The sequence below is a fragment of the Meriones unguiculatus genome, chromosome 3, assembly GCF_030254825.1.
Source record: "Meriones unguiculatus strain TT.TT164.6M chromosome 3, Bangor_MerUng_6.1, whole genome shotgun sequence".
Lineage (NCBI taxonomy): Eukaryota > Metazoa > Chordata > Mammalia > Rodentia > Muridae > Meriones > Meriones unguiculatus.
This window is the reverse complement of record NC_083351.1, coordinates 50,263,041-50,281,674: the sequence shown is the minus strand read 5'-3', so window position 1 is coordinate 50,281,674 and position 18,634 is coordinate 50,263,041. Positions and strand designations below refer to the sequence as shown.

At 40.8% G+C, this 18,634-nt stretch overlaps 1 protein-coding gene across 4 annotated transcripts in view; it reads right to left on the bottom strand.

The window, feature by feature from the left end:
* Window positions 1-18,634, bottom strand: part of Pde1c (phosphodiesterase 1C) — a 530,439-nt gene that overhangs the window by 302,060 nt on the left and 209,745 nt on the right. For all 4 annotated transcript variants that reach the window (XM_060379957.1, XM_060379959.1, XM_060379960.1 and 1 more), the window contains exon 3: window positions 16,116-16,287. In XM_060379957.1, the coding sequence (XP_060235940.1) occupies window positions 16,116-16,287 (172 nt within the window). The remainder of the gene's footprint in view (window positions 1-16,115; window positions 16,288-18,634) is intronic.

Sequence of the window (18,634 nt, the reverse complement as noted above, 5' to 3'; positions counted from 1 at the left end):
TTTCTATGCCAGTACCATGCAGTTTTTATTACTGTTGCCCTGTAGTACAGCTTGAGATCAGGAATGGAGATACCTCCAGATGATCTGTTGTTGTACAGGATCGTTTTGGAGATTCTGGGTTTTTTGTTTCTCCATATGAAGCTGAGAATCTTTTTTTCAAGGTCTGTAAAGAATTGAGTTGGTATTTTGATGGGAATTGCATTGAATCTGTAGATTGCTTTTGGCAGTATGGCCATTTTCACAATGTTAATCCTACCAATCCATGAGCACGGGAGATCTTTCCATCTTCTGATATCTTCTTCAATTTCTTTCTTCAGAGACTTGAAGTTTTTCTCAAACAGGTCTTTCACTTGCTTGGTTAGGGTCACACCAAGGTACTTTATGTTATTAGTGGCTATTGTGAAGGGTGTTGTTTCCCTAATTTCTTTCTCAGCCTTTTTGTCTTTGGTATATAGGAGGGCTTCTGATTTTTTTGAGTTGATTTTGTATCCTGCCACTTTGCTGAAGTTGTTTATCAGCTGAAGGAGTTCTCTGGTTGAATTTTTGGGGTCGCTCATGTATACTATCATATCATCTGCAAATAGTGACAGTTATAAAGTTTTAAAAGCGAGTCGGAAAATGCTTAACTCACAACCCCAAATTAAGTCAGCTGGTACCATCATCTTATGTAATATATATGTCATGGGTTAAGATGAGAAGGTTAGGAAAGAGAGACAAAAAGACCAATAGTATTGGACTGGTTGCTCATTGTTGAGGAATACCTCAGCATAGATGTCTAGCTGGAATAAAGCTAATTCCCTCACACAACACAGATCTCAGCTATACCTGTGCATCTTCCAAAAACATGAAACAGGATATTGGTGCTAAATTACATTGCCTAAAATTACATAGCACCTGCCAAAGCTACACATGGTACCCATGTTCACCAAAGCCACATATGGTACTCATGCTCACCAAAGCCATCCATGGTACCCATACTCACCAAAGACACACGTCGTACCCATAATCATCAAAGACATATGTGGTACCCACACTCCCAAAGACACTTGCCTCCCTCTGGTTAGTCTCTACAGACTTTGTAAATAGCCACCTGGACTCTAGCAAGGATAAACACACACACAAAGAAAGAGAGAGAGAGAGAGAGAGAGAGAGAGAGAGAGAGAGAGAGAGAGAAGCTTACACTGATTCTAAAATGAAGAGGAGGAAAGGAAACCCTCTTTTATGCATCCAAACCCTCTAATAAATAGTGAATAGACAAATATTGACATTGATTCCAACAGAACTCATCAGCTAATACTACAACTTTGTATAATTTCATTGAGAAAAAGTACTGGAGTCTCAAAATTCCTCCTCAAAGATAATTTATTAGGATTGAAAAAAGGTTGTGAACAAATGGTGAAGATGCCTTAATCAAACAATTGAACTCAGTGTCATAAGTAACGGGACCAACAACTAAGAAATATGTAGCATCACATGTGCATGTGCCATATTCCTGATGAATGGGATGACCATAACCAGACAAACCCAGCCTGAGGGAGATTCCAGATGAGGAACATTCTGGAAAAGAAACACATCACTAGGTTGCTTCAAAATGTCAGTGTCATGGTTCCAGAGAGGTGGCTAAGCAGTTAAGAGGACTTTTTGCTCTTTCTGGAGGACCTGAATTCAGTTACCAGCACCTGTATCAGGTGATTCACAACCATCTGTACTCACCTACACATACTCACATACAGACACATACAGTCACATAATGAAAATAATAAAAATAAATAAGTTATTATAATGTCAGTATCATGAGACACAAAGAAAAGATGGACAAGTGTTTAAAGGATTAAAGGATCCTAAAGAGACAAAACTATGGTGACACATCCAGAAAGATGCCTGGATCAAAGGAAAGCAACATTTATTTAAAAGGTATTATTGGGGCATTTGGTGAAATAAATGTTGAATGTACATGAGGAACTAAGAGTATATCAATTATTGAGGTCTCTGATAATGTAATTTGCCTTTAAGGTGCTACTTTATTTTTTCTGAAGAGATAAAGTTAAAACTGAAAAATTATACTGTCTACAGCTTTGGGTCAAGTGGTTCCAGAACCAGAGACAGATGAACATATGATGATGGATCTAAAACAAAGGACAAATGATAAAAGCCAGATCCAAGAATATAGACAGCAGTTGATTTCATCAGTCTTACAGTGTTCATAGATTTTTAAATATTGCCAAAATATGTTTTTGGGAAAAACAAACACAGAGCATTTCTTACATACAGGATGACCCAGAGTTAAATTTTATCACTAGATTATACACTGCCCTGGGAGACTCAGCAACCCAGGGAACATAACCCAGACTGAGGCACACACAATGCAAGCTCCTGTCAATCCTCTTGGCTGGCCCCTATTGCTAGAGGATGATATCATATTACAGAAGGCACCACACACCTTGGCTGTAAACTATAGAAAAAACAGACTGGCACTGAGCTAGAAACTCTTTCCAAGCTGGCTAGCAGTCAAAGGTCCAGAGGTTGCTGAATGGGCTGCTTATAGGGAAAAGACACCATCAGTTTTCTCCATTCAAGTGGTGAACTCTGGAAATGAGAAGTCCAACCTTCCAAGTAAGATATGACCATGTGCACAATAGTGGCTTGATTGTGGTAGAAGTGACCAACTGGTCTCTGATTGGATCTGATAGCTATTCCATGGAGGAGGCAGAGAAAGGGATAACCCATGCTTGGCCGATATAAGCCAGACCAATAGCTCAACTCTGGAGAGGTTGTTTACCAAAGCAGAGAGCTCATTACTGATGGTGAACTAAATTGACAAAGCCGCAAACTGACTTAAAAATATCTATGTTTATGCCCATAGACAAAAGCTGCTCCCAGTGCTAGTCAGAGAAGCCCTGACCTACAAAGAATGGTGCTGAACGAAGCAATTCATGGCTACAAGATGCAGAGAACAAGTAGTGATTGTGAGCTCAGCCTTGCAAAAAACATGTATACAACCCTCTCTAAGGCTCAGGGAATGTTGCAGAAGAGAGGTCACACTATATCTTTAGTGTGAACTCACTGCCAAGCCCACAAGGTTCCAACAAATAGGTCCAAACCCACAGTCACACAGACAGCTCAGATTAACCTCAGTGGATTATAAAACAAAAGGAAACAAACATGAGAGGGGAGGGGAGCAAACAAGACGGTTGGGAGATGGGCTGAGAGTGGTCAGTCTGTGTTGTACACATATACAACATTTTCTAAAAACATATTCAACTTTTTAAAAACTAGAAAATCATTACAAAAACACATACTTAAACAATGATAATTCACAACCCCACACATGCTGTTCTTATTCAAAGCCTGAGCTGTTTTTCATTAAATGAGAACAATGAGCTAATCTACATTTACAATCTTGGTTCCCCAAGCCAAGGTGGCTGTCTGAATCACACCTTCTTCTTCTTCTTCTTCTTTTTGCCTTTGGAAATAACACAACTCATTCTTTGGAGATGTTTATGTAACACCTGCCTTCAAGTACTTGATCCTTACTACTGAAACCTAGGTTGTCAGTGCTTCTAAATAGACATACGTGTCTGCAGCTCTGCAGCAGGTAGCAGTGCTCTCTCAACCCAGTATTCCTGAAGCCTGAAGACCATGCAGCCCTAGAAATCTACTTTTTGCCACAGTTAATAGTAATCAATAAGCAGGGAACTATAGCAGGGTAACAGGGAGGTCTAGTCGATGACTGTTACCTACTATGAGCTCTGCTCCAATCTATGGAGAGGTACCACTGCTTTCTACCTAAATCCGTCTCTGCATCTCCTCTAGGTACCACAGAACACACAGGTCACCAGACCCTGGGCAATTCTGCAGCTCCACTGCTGCCTAAGAAACCTTTATTTTGGGGCTGCATGTATAAGGTAAATTTAATTCCAAGCCTAGAAAAAAAAATCACAGTCTCCTTCCTGCCTTCCCAATGGTCTCAAAGAACAACAAAACATTTCTTTTCATGGAATAAAACTTTTCTGTGTCAGTCCCTGGAAGCATGATTCTAAAACCCTGACCAGGGGTGGCAAGGGAACCAAAGAAGGACTATTGACACTGAAAAAAACGACACAGAAACGCCAGAGTCGGGGAGGGGTGTGGCTAAGCCTACTCTAATGGACACAACAAACTGGAATGGCAGCGTGTTGTTCTATATATCACTGGGCATGGGTGGTACCTGGTCTTGGTAGGAGATGGCTATAGGTGAGCAGACTCATGCTAGAAAGATCTGGAAGGAAGAAGCTACAGTTGCTAGTTTTTGTATACACTTGTTCCCTCTCAAACACTCAAGGAAAGCTTTACCATCCATCTGTGCCTGACCTGGGGAAGCCTTTTCCATTCCCATGGGGCTGAGGAAATGGAGCCCTTTGATAGGGCTTTGCCTGTGTCAACAATATACATTCATTCAAGACTCCATTCACTCAGGCTAACTCTGCTCTCTACACTCCTTCCCTGGTAACTCGTCTCTACATTCCTTCCCTGTTACCTTCACTTACTTTACTTTCCCTTTGATTGTCTCTAGACTTTACAGGCCTCCTTTTTTATAACTTAGACACAAGTCAACAGCTCTTTCAACCTATACCATTTTCCTGTCTCCTGACTGTCTCAAACTATTCATCTTGCTCTGCCCTTTATGACAATCCAGAGCGGACTCATCCATACACCAACTAAGGTCTATTCAACTAGTTCACAGATCTATGTGAGGCTAGGAGAATGGGGCATACACTGTCTATGATCCAGTTCACTGTGCATCCTCACTCCTATACCAAGAGAGGATGCCACTGTGGAGGAGGCCTTGAGCACATGAATGGGGAAAAGCACAAGTGATGCAGAAAGACCCTAAAAGGGAACCTGCTTCTTTCTTCTAGTTAGTCAGATAGCTTTCCATAATGCTGTAGGAACCAGCATTTCAACTAAATAAAGCATTTGGTCCCATTATTACAAGGCTAACAACATGACTAGATCTCATGATGCAGAAGACAATTCAATTGCCAGTCGAGTGATAGCCAGATCTTCATTATCACAGAACAGAGAACTAAAGGGGCTTATTTTCTTAAATGGGAAACCTTAATTTCATCACACACACACACGCACATACACACACACACACACACACACATAAAAATATGCAGAAAGCTGCTAGCACTAACATATGGTATTGTTTGAGATATTTCCAGGGGCAGGTCCCTAATCATCAGGCCAATCTGTTTGTTTACCCATCCACCATTGTGACTTAGCCCTAGGCCTGGTGCTGGAAAGGGAAAGGCAATGATATGGGAGAAGTAGAGAGCCAGAGCCACAGCTTCTGTCTGAGGAGCTGCAGGGAGACTGGGAAACTGACTGAAGAGGAAAGTTATGGTTGAGGTCTTCTTATCCTCTCTGGAGATATACCTGCCCCCAGACTGGAGGCCCCACATCAAAGGAATCCAGTTTCATATACACTATTCAATATCTTTTTTTTTGGGTAATACCAGAAGCCATTCTTTAAGTATAATTTAAAATTCTCCTCCTTTATGTTGTTCTTTCTTTTCAATCAATGCTTTTAAAATCTCCTGTAGGAAAGAGAAGTGTAAGAAGTTGAAGAAAGTTTCAATCTGGTAATAATGCTACAGCCAATAAGATGCAACAGCATCTAATATAAAATATAAAAAGTAAATACACAGCATGGCCCAGGATTCCTACGACTATGGCCTTGGAGCTGGGCCCAAGATGCTGAGCTACAAGTGGCAGAGTGGTCCAGCAGAGGATCACAGCATGGCTGGTTATAAAGTCAAGATGAAACACATAAGAAATGTATCAGGAGGAGAAAAAGTGAAAGGAGCTGTAGAGTCTGGGAGAAAGTGGGAAGTGGATTTGACTCCTAGCAAAGGAGAAAAGGAAGGGTGGATGGATGTGACCTAGCTGCTGTGCTATACTAAAGAGACACACCCCCCCCAAGCCTCCTATGGAAGCCTGAAGCCAAATCCTCATCAGAACAGCATCTGCCAGAAGCTGCCATGATCAGTACTCTTGGAACAATAGCCTTAGCCATCATGGAGCCAATTGTTCTGCACAGAACAACAGGATCATGGCCTAAGCATGTTCCTATGCTGAGAGACGTGACAGCTAAATTCCACAGCAATAACAGACAAGGTCCTTCTTTTCCAAAGCTTCCAGTGCAAGGACCAAGAAGAACGCAAGGGGAGCAATGACTGTGATAGCCACACTTTTCCAACTTTTAACTGAAAAATCAGTAAAATGTCCTTAGGAAAAGAGACCTAAACCAGCATCACAATAAACACTTCTCTGGCCTTTGGAAGGCTCTCCCATGGGGAACCTAGATTTAACATTGTGTGTGCACAGATGTGTGTGTACACATTTACATATGTGTGCCCATGTACAGGTTACAAAAGTAAAAAGGTAGGTCTTAAGGGAGGTGAGAAATAGAGAGGGTAATAGAATACACTAACTGGAAGCAGAAAGTGGGTCTAATTGGTGGAAGAAAGAGAACCAGCTAGAGGAGGGAGGACAGTGGTAAAAGAACAAAATAAGAATAAAGTATAATTATATGTGTTTATATATGTGTGTATATGGGCAAAAAAGACATAAAGACATTACTTTGCATGCTTACCATAAGAAATTTTTATAGATAAATAAAAATGTTTTAATATCCTCAAATCTTTCTTTCATATCCTCTCTTGGAAAACTTGAGAAAGACCCTTCTGGTTACAGAAGACCATAGAGAAATAGAAATTCTTGAAGGCAACATTAAATCAGGGAAGTCAATGTCCCTGCAAATCCCTATAGGTAGCCAACACATGATGATAAGAGAAATCCGTGCAGCCAGACTTCCTGTGAACTAACTGGGCACACTAATCAGCGATTCACCTAGGGGTGGGGTTGGAAGCCCTAGGAACTCAGCCACATGCCATGCCCACCATCAACCGCATTTCCTGAAAATAATCAAGTCAGAAAATGACTTCTTGGCAGGAGTCCCTAGTGGGAAAATGACTGCCAAATGCCAAAACAAGGGGTTCAATGATTTCATTCAGAATGGAAAACACAATGGCATCTGACAAGGCCTTAAGCTCCTCCCATACTGAAGGGTTGGCTCCATGGGACTCTGCTTTTGGGAAATTCTTAATAGCCTATGTATAGAATCTAGGAAGTTAACACCAGAACCCAAATACATCCAGTGGGAGAAGCTCAACAAGCCCATGGCAAGTACAGAAAGTAAATGGGATCCTCTTCTGAAAGCATAGCCATTCAAACCCAGGAACTCAACACTAGGAGCCACATAGTTCATCAGATAACGGAGATGACTGGTACACACGGTGGCTTCCAGACTTCTACTACTGCCCAAAACACTGGGTCAGTATCCAACCTTACTTGTAAAGCACCAACAAGGCTCATAGCCCCAGGACCCAGGAACAGAAGAAAGAACTTGGGCATACAGCGTCAATGCAACCTCAAACTGTGTTTGGAACTCTGGGAAAATAAAGAACAGGAGGTTGTTAGTCTTGCTAACCCACTTCATCATAACAATAATTGTGGAAGCTTGTGTTTCCATTCAGAAAATGAGGCAGCAGGAGAAAAGGACTCCACACAGGTTCAAAACCACACTTTACAAACTCATGCTTGTGATATTCTAGGTCTTACCACTGGAAAGACAATTCTCAGATCACACCATCTCCTGGAGCTTGTTGGGAACACAGCCTCTCAAGCTAAATCAGGGTCTTCATTTAACAAAATTCTTCAAAGAATCTCTTTAGACATAAAGTTTGAGGGGCAGTGGGCAGTGCCTAAAAAGGCTTCTATCTAGAAGGAGGTGGGTGGAAAGCATAAATCTAAACTAGAAAAATACCACATGCCACAGAGCAGGTAGGGTCTGCATAACAGAACATTTGGGACAGCAAGGTATATATTCAAAGATCAACTCAGACTAGTACCACCAATCACATTGTCTTAATTCATAAAAGTTCCCAGGACCTGAAGGTCATGGTGATATGGTAGTGGCTGGAAATGGTAGAGAGATCTTGCCCCAGAAGGGGGACCAGAAGGGGATGGGGGAGGGTATTACTTCAATTCTTCAGCTCTGCTACTTGCTGATGACTTTGAACATATGATTTGGTCTCTCAACTTCTTGACATGTGCAGCTTAGATAACTACTCACTTTGATAAGGCTTGAGAGCCTTAGATGAGCAAAGGACTGCCTAGCAGCATGCAAGTGACAGATCAGACTCATTAGAATTTCCTGTTATTTTGGGTCCTCTAGTGGCAGGTACTGAAAAGTTTATTCAGACACAGTCCCTCTAGTCCTCACTGATTAGCCCCAGGTTCTATCTATTCTCCATTCACCTTTAAAAACTGCTAGGGCAGAGCATCAGACTGAGAAAGAGGTCACAAGGAACTTGGAAGAGAAGATCTCAGGCAGAGCTCCCAAGGAGTGTTGCCTTTCATGTTTCTACTGTCTTCCTCTCAAGAGTCTGGAGTTTTGAAAGTGGAGTTCTACTAAATGCTCACTGAGCTTTCTAGACATAGTAATCTAAGTCTGAAGCCACAGCCTCACCTTTGATCCCATCACCATGTATATTGTACACTCAAGGGCATGCAAAAGGTCCAGGAAACACTCAGCAGGAATAAAAACTGTCCTTTGTGAATACATGTTGGATATTACACACAGCTTGCCACCCTTGTGTATGCTCACTTAAGTCCTCACAACAATCCTGGACCCTATCCCCAGTGTGCAAATTAAAAGTTAAGGCCACTATGACTTTCTCCTTCACTTTTAAAAGGTTCTTTTTTTTTTTTTAACACTACTCTTAGTTCAAGATTGGCACGAGGGAAGATGTTGGCAACACCCCCCACTTACATGGTGTTTTCTTATTGAAGCAAAAATGAAATGTTAGGCTGGTTAGTGGTGGCATTCACCTTTAATTCCAAGAGGCAGAGGCATGAGGATCTCTGTTCAAGGCCAGCCTGGTCTAGAGTGCAAGTTTCAGGACAGCCAGGGCTACACAGTGGAACCATGTCTCAAAAAAATAAAAAAAGAAAGAAAAAAGAAGAAAACAACAAAAACATGAAATGTCCACATATTCACTAACTTCAGTTTGACAAGTAGAGAAAGAATGAAGAGGGAAGGGGAAAGAGGACAAGGGGAGGGAGATAAATGAAGAACCCCAAACAATAAAAGTGTGAAAGTAAAAAAAAAAAAAAGTTAAGTTAAGGCCAAATTATTAAGTGACCTATTCAGTAACAGCTAGCTATTTTCAAGTTCAAAAGGCTATGAACTCCCCCATCTTGTCCCATAGTTTTGGTGCACCCAACTACCAGTATCACCATCCTTGAAGCTTGTTTTTTAAGAAAGTGCATGGTGGGTCCTAGTTCACTCCACCATGGTGTAGTAAGCCCACAGTCCAGTTTAACAAGCCATACAGGTGTTTGCAAGGCACAGTCAAGCTTAACCTGTCAGAGTGGCTAAAGCGCTGACCAACACCAGCTGTTGTGGTTAAGACAGTGAGGTTCACCACACACACATACACAGAAAAAACATGTGATGGGTGTGTTGAAGGACTTGAATTAATCATCTTCACAGTTATATATCAAAATCTGTTTCCCCTCCCCCAAATATCTCTTTACATAAAACTGAAGTGAAAGAAGAAAAAAACCTAAATGACAGAAACAGAGGCTGGAAGTTATGAAACAATATGCCAGTGGTGAGAGCATAAGCCAAATATCCAATACAACTATAAGCTAACATCCAATACAGACACACCAAACAATGAATCTGTCTAATTAGTACATGACAGTGTCCATTCAGCTATGATGAAGTCTGCATCCCTTAGCACAAGTAAGAGCTAAACCATTGCACTTACCAGAGACAGCTAGGACTTAGATTTAGACAAGGAGTAACACTGCTTCCCTTCAAACCCTGGCACTTTCTTCATAAGACTACACTGAACTGTCTTCTGCAAGACACTGAGAATCTATCCTTCAGTACCCAGCAGAGAAGGACAAGACGAGGGTACCAGGAGATGTACTTAGACCTGAGAGGGCATTTGCACCCCCTCAGCTAGCAATGTACATCCTAGAGAGAGAGGAAGGGTGGTCCATTCATTTTCCAAAAATCTTGCTTTCTAAGTCTGAATGTCAAAGTTTCACTTTCAATGACACATTCTGTCATCATCACTAACTGACATAAAACATGTTGACCTTCAGTGGCAGTCCCAGGCTGTTTGCAGGTCAGGCTTGAGGTGGTAGATCCAGGAACTTGTCTTGAAGGTAGATTGCATTTATGAGCATGCTTCCAATGATCTGGTTATTTAAGGTGAGATTCCAAAAACTTGTAATCACTAGGACCTGAAGTAGGATCCTAGCTTCCTCCTGGCTACTGCCATTAGTGACAGCCATCACCCAAGTAAGCATTCCTACTAGCTTATATTTGAATTCAGTCCAAATCATAGGCTCTGCATCTCTGAGACAGTTTCTTCTTCTCTGCTGTAGTGTCATTGCTACTTTTCTATTGCTGTGGTAAGACACCGTGACCAAAGCAACTTATAAAAGACAGCATTTAATTTTGCTTATGGCTTCAGAAGGCTAAGGTCCATGATGGTGGAGTGAAGGAAGAACTGCAAGCTCATATCTTGAGTCCCAATCATGAGACAGAGAGAGACCCCAGGTATGGCATAAATCTCTTTAAACCTCAAAACTCACTCCCAATGACATACCTCCTCCAACAAGGCCACCCCTCCTCCAATAAGGCCATACCTCCTAATCTTTTCCCACTGACTGAAGACAAAGTGTTCAACTAAATGAGCCCATTGGTACCATTCTCCTTCAAACCACCACAAATGGGCAACATCTTTTAGGTTGGTTGTAAGCTTAAAGCAGAAATATGTCCCCACCTGAATGAGAATTCATGCCACACACTTAGGAAAAACAAAGGAAAGGCTCTTCAGTAATAGCACCATCTGCCTCTGGCTAATTTCTAAGGGAGCCAGCTTTCAATGGAAGATTTCAAAGATCTCGATAACTAATATCCACCTTAGGCTTACAATTCTACATATTCAAGTCTGGCCACTCAGGCAGATAGGACATTTACATAATTAAAGTATAGCCACAACTGTTTTTAAGTATGTCAATGCTGTTCTTTTTCAAATAGTTGCTACCCAGGGTCATCTTGCCCACTTACTCGGAAGAATTATGATTTTTCTTAAGAAGAGCACCAGGAGCTTTATAGCAGCCAGAACTTAACAAAGGTTGCCACCCTGCACTGCCCCCTTGAATTGCTCACCACAGACATATTTTCTGATAGAGAAACAGGTCAAATGACTGGTTGTGAGTCAAGCTGTCTCCTTCTGTTAGGAGAATGGAACCTAACAGCTGGTCAATCCTGATAAGCATGCACAACCCAGCAGCCTAAATATTACTTATCTCTAACAGGCCTGGTTAGCACACTCATTGTCTTTGGGATATGTCGAACGCAGTGCTTCTTGAACTAAATACTACTTTGTGTGACTTAATGTCTTCTATACAAATCTATTAGGAAATCATCTATGACATCAATTCTATATTTTAAGTTTCTTCTACATCGGGGTCATGCCTGACAGTATGAGGATATTTGTTATTGTAACAGGAAGCCTGGGAAAGACCAAAACACACAAACTTTTGAAACTTTTCTGAAAAGTCCCTATTCATAACTGCATGAACTCTTGCTAATTTGGGGAATGGATAATAAATTCTGACTTTATAGTACACTGTCCTTTTGGTCTAAGAAGAACTATTTGAATGAACACATTATACATCTACCAAGCAGATGTTGACTCTTGTCCTGGAGGTAGCATGTGTGTGTTTGCCTCCTCCTATTTGGAAAGAGCAAGGAAAGCTTGGGGGAAGGTGGAATTAAGCAGCTTCATTTTGAGTATCCACTTTATTTGAATATGTCTGAGTAAACATGTGAATTGCCAAATGCAAGGAACAACAAAAGCACTGTGAAGAGGATACGTGGATTTGGTTGTGTCAGCTAATAAGGTCATGAGGTCATACATAACATAACACTCCCCTCTTTCTGGCAGGTGGTGGAAAACAGAGCAGGATTAGAGCTGACACTCAGACTGTCAGCAAGCATGAAGCATCATGAAGAGCCCCAGGACTTCCTGAGAACTTGTCACATTAGGCTTATTGCCATTGCAGCTTAGATATTGTTTGATAATAAGGGCTGGTAACCATATTTCACGGCTCTGGATTCCAAAGGGAAAGAAATAATAGAGCAATCAAATCATCCTAAAGGATTCAACAGTAATGACACTGCGGAATTCTTGGAAGGATGGGTGTTGACAGTTCCTGGACATCATCTCCTCCTTCTCAGCAAACAAGACCCTCAGGTCCTCAGGTGAGAACCAGCAACCATGTATGTTTCCCTGAAGTTGAAAACTATGTGAGTATAAGGCGCATTTTCCTCTAGGTCACAGACACTGTGAATCAACAAGTTTTAGGTTTCCTGGGGACAAATATATTTTACATTTTTTTTCAAATAATTCTTATTTATTCTAGACAATAAGGTAACTTTTAGAAGAAAGCCATTTCCAGGATAGTGCTAGAGTTGGGCCAGCATGGATAAGGTGCTGGGACTGATCCCCCACAGAGAGAAACAGGGACAGACAGAGACCTAATGTTTGCCATTATGACACTGCTTAGAAAAGTTTGCCTCTTGTACGCGTGTAATGTGGTTTCTGTCCTTCTCATATCATTCATCACGAAGTTGGCTATCACACCTCCAGGTTGCTAGTTTTATTCTAAACAAAGCTTTAAGGTATCTATGCTCTTCAGAACATTCCTTTGAGCCACCTTAATGATTTCTTTTTTTTTTTTTTCAATGCAGTTTATTCAGGAACCTTGAATAATCATCTGACCCTGGGGAAAGCCAGCCCACAGCTTAAATAGCCTCTGGGTAGCCAACCCAGGCGTGCCACGTGGGCAATGCAGATAGGTCCACATACATGGAAGCAAGCCAGATCCTCAGCCTTAGCCAAATGTGGAGTTGTTCGTGACAGAGAGCACTCACCATCGGGAAGGTGGAAGGCGGAAACCAGCTCCATCTTTAAGGCGCGGCATTAGCCAGGAATCATACTATGCAGACTGCTCAGACCCTGAATAATCTTTTATCCAATGTAGCTCATGCCTTAGATGTACAAAAAGGAATTAATGCTCAACTAAAAGGAGGCTTAATGGTGTTCAATCAGAGGATTGACCTCGTGCAGGAGCAAAATGATACCCTATTGCAAATTGCTCAACTTGGCTGTCAATGAAAGTATGCTGGACTTTGAGTCACTAGCATACAACATGAGAATTTTCCCTGTGCTGCAAATCTGTCTAAACAATTGTCGAGCTATATTTTAGGCAATTGGACTGGAGAATTCGATACTACGATGGAGCAGCTGAGAGTGGCCATTGTCACAGTAAATTCTACCAGAGTGGACGCAGGACTAGCCACAGGATTATCATCATGGATTGCTGCAGCCATGAATCATCTGAAGGAATGGGCGGGCATGGGAGCGTTAGCAGGCCTTCTGGTGTTGGTCTCCTTGGTTTGCCTGTGGTATATATGCAAGATTAGCGTCTCACAACAGCGTAATGCAGCCATGACCATTCAGGCCTTTACAGCCATTGAAGCAGGACAGTCTCCCCAAGCATGGTTGGCTACCATAAAAAGCTAAAATGTTACGCTCAGGATGCGAGGCTAAGCACTGCACTCAGGGTCAGCCGCTTTCGACCCAGAGAAGAGCATGTCTGATTGCATGCGGGTTGATGCCCCAGGTCCTGCCTCTGAGAAAAAGGTATCGGACGGGTCTGATGCTCTTTGGGTGGATGACACCTAAATGAACATCAGTACAAAGTCCCAATTTATTTCTAATATCAGAGATCAGACCTCTACTCTTGCCTGATGCGTCTAAATATTTTACATTTTAAATTCATCTATAGTTTCTTCCACTATTTGAAATTAAAAAATGTGTATTTTTTTAAGTGGCATTATCTACAGGGTAACCCGATACTGCTTAGGTACCAATTGATAACTAAACTGAGTATTTTGAGTATGCTTGACAATTTATATGCAAAAAAAAAAGGTCTCACAACTGAGCCTATACCCACAGGTAACAACTGCACAAGGAAATGTGTTCCATTTAATATGACCACAGAAGTCAACCATCTTTAGAAGAATGGTTGCAGAATACCCAAAATACCACAGAACACCCACCCAAAAATGACTGGTTAATGCCAATGAATTTCTACCCTCAACTGATACGAAGGTGTCCTCTGTTCTGTAGTTACTAGGCCAAGTTTCACAAAGTACCAGAAATAAGTCCCAAACTTAATAATTTATTAGTAATCTCTTTCAGAAATGAAAACATTAGCATGGGCTATAACCAGTAAATCAAGTGAAAAGCCACAACCAATCTATACTTTTTATTTAAAAGCTTAAGGAACTACAGAAAAGAATAGGTAATGGCGATGAAGATGAACACACAAATCAGATGGTCCTTCTATGAGCTTAACCCTTCAATAGGTAATAAACAAGGCAAGGACCTGTTTTGAGATGGAGGAAGTGGTTATAAATACGCTGTTTATGAGCAGACAGGCTCCAAGGCAAGACTATATAACTAAGAAAGCCAAACAATGTACATGCTTCACTGCCTTCATTTGCAGAAAAATGCAGGTTCACAGGGAGAACTTCTCTTTCATTCAAAAACCTTAAGATGCAATAACTAAACCTTTTATGGAAATAAGAAAATCATTTGCCTGCAGTTTTTTCTCCCCAGTGTAGCCATTATGTTACATAAAAAAAATCCAGACAAAACCCCTATTCACACTTCTGTTCAGACTCATCTATAATTCAATCTACATAAGAACCTGAACACAATGAAATGGCTTTAACTAAGCCATTACACACACTACATCTATGCAAAAGACAGCTCATTTAAAAAACACTTCATAGAGTTGAAGAGTTGCCAGAAGTGAAGTTTACATGTTCCACTAACTGTTTGGAGATCAGGACAGTTTATGGTGACAAGAAAAGTGGAGCCAGTAAAGTTACTGTAACAGAGAAAAAGCAGGGAAGGAAAGACAGTTGAAAGAATTATGAAATCTCGGGAGGAGCAGTCCTGTTAGGCCACAGAGGAGGGCTTTGCAGCCAGTCCTGAAGATACCTGATAAAACAGGATCAGATGAATGGGGAGGAGGTCCCCCCCATCAGTGGACTTGGAAAGGGGCACGGTGGAGATGAGGGAGGGAGGGAGGGAGGGACTGGGAGGGAATGAGGGATCGGGACATGGCTGGGATACAGAGTTAATAAAATGTAACTGATAAAAAAAAGAAAAAAAAGAAAAAAAAGAAAAAAAAAGAATTATGAAATCTCAATTCCTGATACAAATAGCAGTGGATGTTTCGAGTCCCATTCATAAAAATGAATCCCTTTTTCATAACACATTCATACCCAGATTAACTTTTATTACAATGAATGAGAAGATCATAGATAGGATGTAATGAAACTGGAGTATGCAGTTAAAAGAAATTTTTAAAAAGGCCTTTCCAAAGAGATTTCAGGCTAAGGGGACAGGCACGGAACATCCAGCTATCTGGGGAATAACACAAGATCATATTTCATTTACCTCACATATTTCATTTATAGCACTTATGTCTCTCACAAGTAGAAACCTCCTCTGAGCAAGAGACAACAAAGACATAAGGCTAAATGAATCCCACCACACGCTTCATCTCTCTGCATTTATCCAGAGGCATCACTGTCCTTTAAAGCAAAATCATCAATTAACCCAATTCAAGTGCCAACATCACTGAGACCTGAGCCTCAGCACTGACATGCCAATACCAATAAACTACCAACAGAAATAAACCACAGACTTGATATTCACTATATTTGGGGAATATATCTGGAAAGTCCAACTAGCATTAATTTCAATAATACTTCAACAATGCTAATTCATACAGTACAGAAAAATAGTCATTTACTGCCCCTGAGTAGGCATCCAAGTGGACTGAGATAGCTCTCAAAATCATTAAGAAGGAACAAACTGGATTCTCATCCACCAAACCTGAAGGATGTCTTCACCAAAGCTTCTGGGCTATCCAGCTGTGGCAATTCATCTGCCAAAATTTCCTCTGGGGGTCGGGTATCCTGGACAATCGTTGGCCGTGGCTTCTCCTTGACATTCCCAGTGAGCCCATCAATGAAGGAGTTCCACAGACAGTTCTGTGACTTAGACCCTAAGAATAAAAGAGAAATGAATCACAGCTAACTGTGTGCTTATCATCACCACTCAAGATATACCAAGGAAGAGCAGGGGATGTAGACATCTCACATCACCACCTACATCACAGGGCTCCAAAAAATGCTTGGCAGGATATTTGTAGATAATCGAGAAACATTTCATTTATTAGTGCTAGCAGAAGACAGGCTAGCATTAGATACATAGAATTATAGTTGTTCATTGTGGGCATCCCGTTTCAGTACAGAGGAATCAGCTCCACGTGTTGGGTGGTACCACATGCATTTATGAAGATATGTGTTCAATAATAGTACTGCCATGTTACAGAACAGAGGGATTTTTAGACACAAGTCTCCCCTATGAGTTCAGCTTGCCTGATACCAGGTTTTGACACACCATTCTAAGGAGATACCTATCCAAAGAGTACCCAGCTCTAGAAACTATAACTCACTATCTTCTACAATATCAAGATTTGAGAAAGGCTATTTTGCATACTGATTGACTGACAGTCTAGTCTGCAAACATGTCAGACATGCAAGTTATGTGTAAAAGGTAAAATCAAGTAAAGATGAATGATGTCATGGTGTAGAGTTGAATTGGCTGAAAGATGAAGGTCAATATCACCATGCTAACTGTATGACACTATGATAAAAAGATCTCTTACAATTCAAAGAGATTAGAACTTTTGCTAGACCTCAGAGCCAGAATTAAAACTGCACCTGAGGTCACTTAAGACTTAAGACTAACTCACTGTGTACTCAGCCTGTTGTTTAATCTGCCTTGGAGAGAAAAAGATAATAACCAGCCTTACTTGCCTTGGATTTCCCATGTAATCAACTTTCCTAACCTAAGCTAAAGCATGACTGTGATCTCAACTTACGCTCTCTTTCATGCCCCTGTCTCAGAGAGTGATGCATATGTGTATGCATGTCATGAAAATCATTTGCTGAAAACAGAAAGTAAAATAAAAACAGCCTTATAAAATTAATATCCATTATAAATGTTGGCTGCAACATATGAATATTGCTTGATAAACAATGATGATTATAATATCGTTTGTTATCTGGGTCTGTTGGGGTCAGTTAGGGTCAGTGATTTAATCTCTTGTAAAATTCTGTAAACTGGTCCTTATTCCTTCCCCAATATGATACTTTCTGTGCTGTTTAATTAAAAAGAGAGCAAAGCCCTTTGTTAAAGACACCCACATAAGCACACATGCACACAAAGACACAGAGCCAGGAACAGATAGATCCACATGACAGCATTCATGCAGGCATAGTTTCAGACTGACACAACAGACAGGGAACAACAAAAGACACATACAGAGAGAAAAAGTAAAGTCAAATCTGGGTTCACTCTTGGTTAAATTATACCAAGTAAAAGTGCTTAATGATTCTTTTTCAATATTGCAACACTGATTGGTGACTCTGTTTATTATTAATGTATTCAAGCCAATACACTAATAGAACACAGCCCTGGTAGGATGTGACCAAAAATGTTCCTCTACCTCTGCTAGCTCTTCCATAACAATATGGAATCCCTGTCTATTAAGCATGGATGTAGCATCTGGAAACTCTGTGCTTCGACATCTGCCCTTCTGTCCCTTTATCATCTACTAACACCAACTTCCTCTTTACTGAACTTTCATGTTCCTGATCTCTATTTACTGCCCTAATAACCCCAACTCCCTAATCACCCAGGGGACAGGTCACATGGAGTTAAGTCTAAGCAACCCTTCTGCTCCATTGACCACAGAAATCACTCAATCTGGCCAACCCTGTGACTGCTTCCATGATCTCACTTCTTTCTCTCACAGAAACCCAAATCACAGTCCCCACTCACAGGAGCCTCTTCTCCTGCATCTGCCCCGTGATCCAATGCTTCCCCATATTGCTACATCGGTATCTATGAGTATAATGACAATTGTCTATACAATGTCAGTTCTTTCCTAATCTGTTGACTTCATCATTCTAAAAAAATAAATAAAAACTGTTAAAATACATAGACTAGTCATGGGATAAATATCAGACATCTGAGTTGAGGAGCCTTTTACAAAATATCTGCCTAATACTCTTTAAAACTATCACAGTTACATAGCATAGAAGACCTGAGAAATTGCCATTGTCAAGAGGAGTATAATGGACAACACTATACTATAACATGATTCTATGCAAAAAAAAAAAAATCTAAATACTATTTTTACTGCAGTTAATGATAACATGTTAATATTGATTCATTATTTTTAAAATATATATCATAGTAATGGAAGAGGATAATAACAGAAGAAACTAGCTATGGGTTCTATGCAGTCTTCTATATTATTTTATAATCTTTCTGTAAATTTA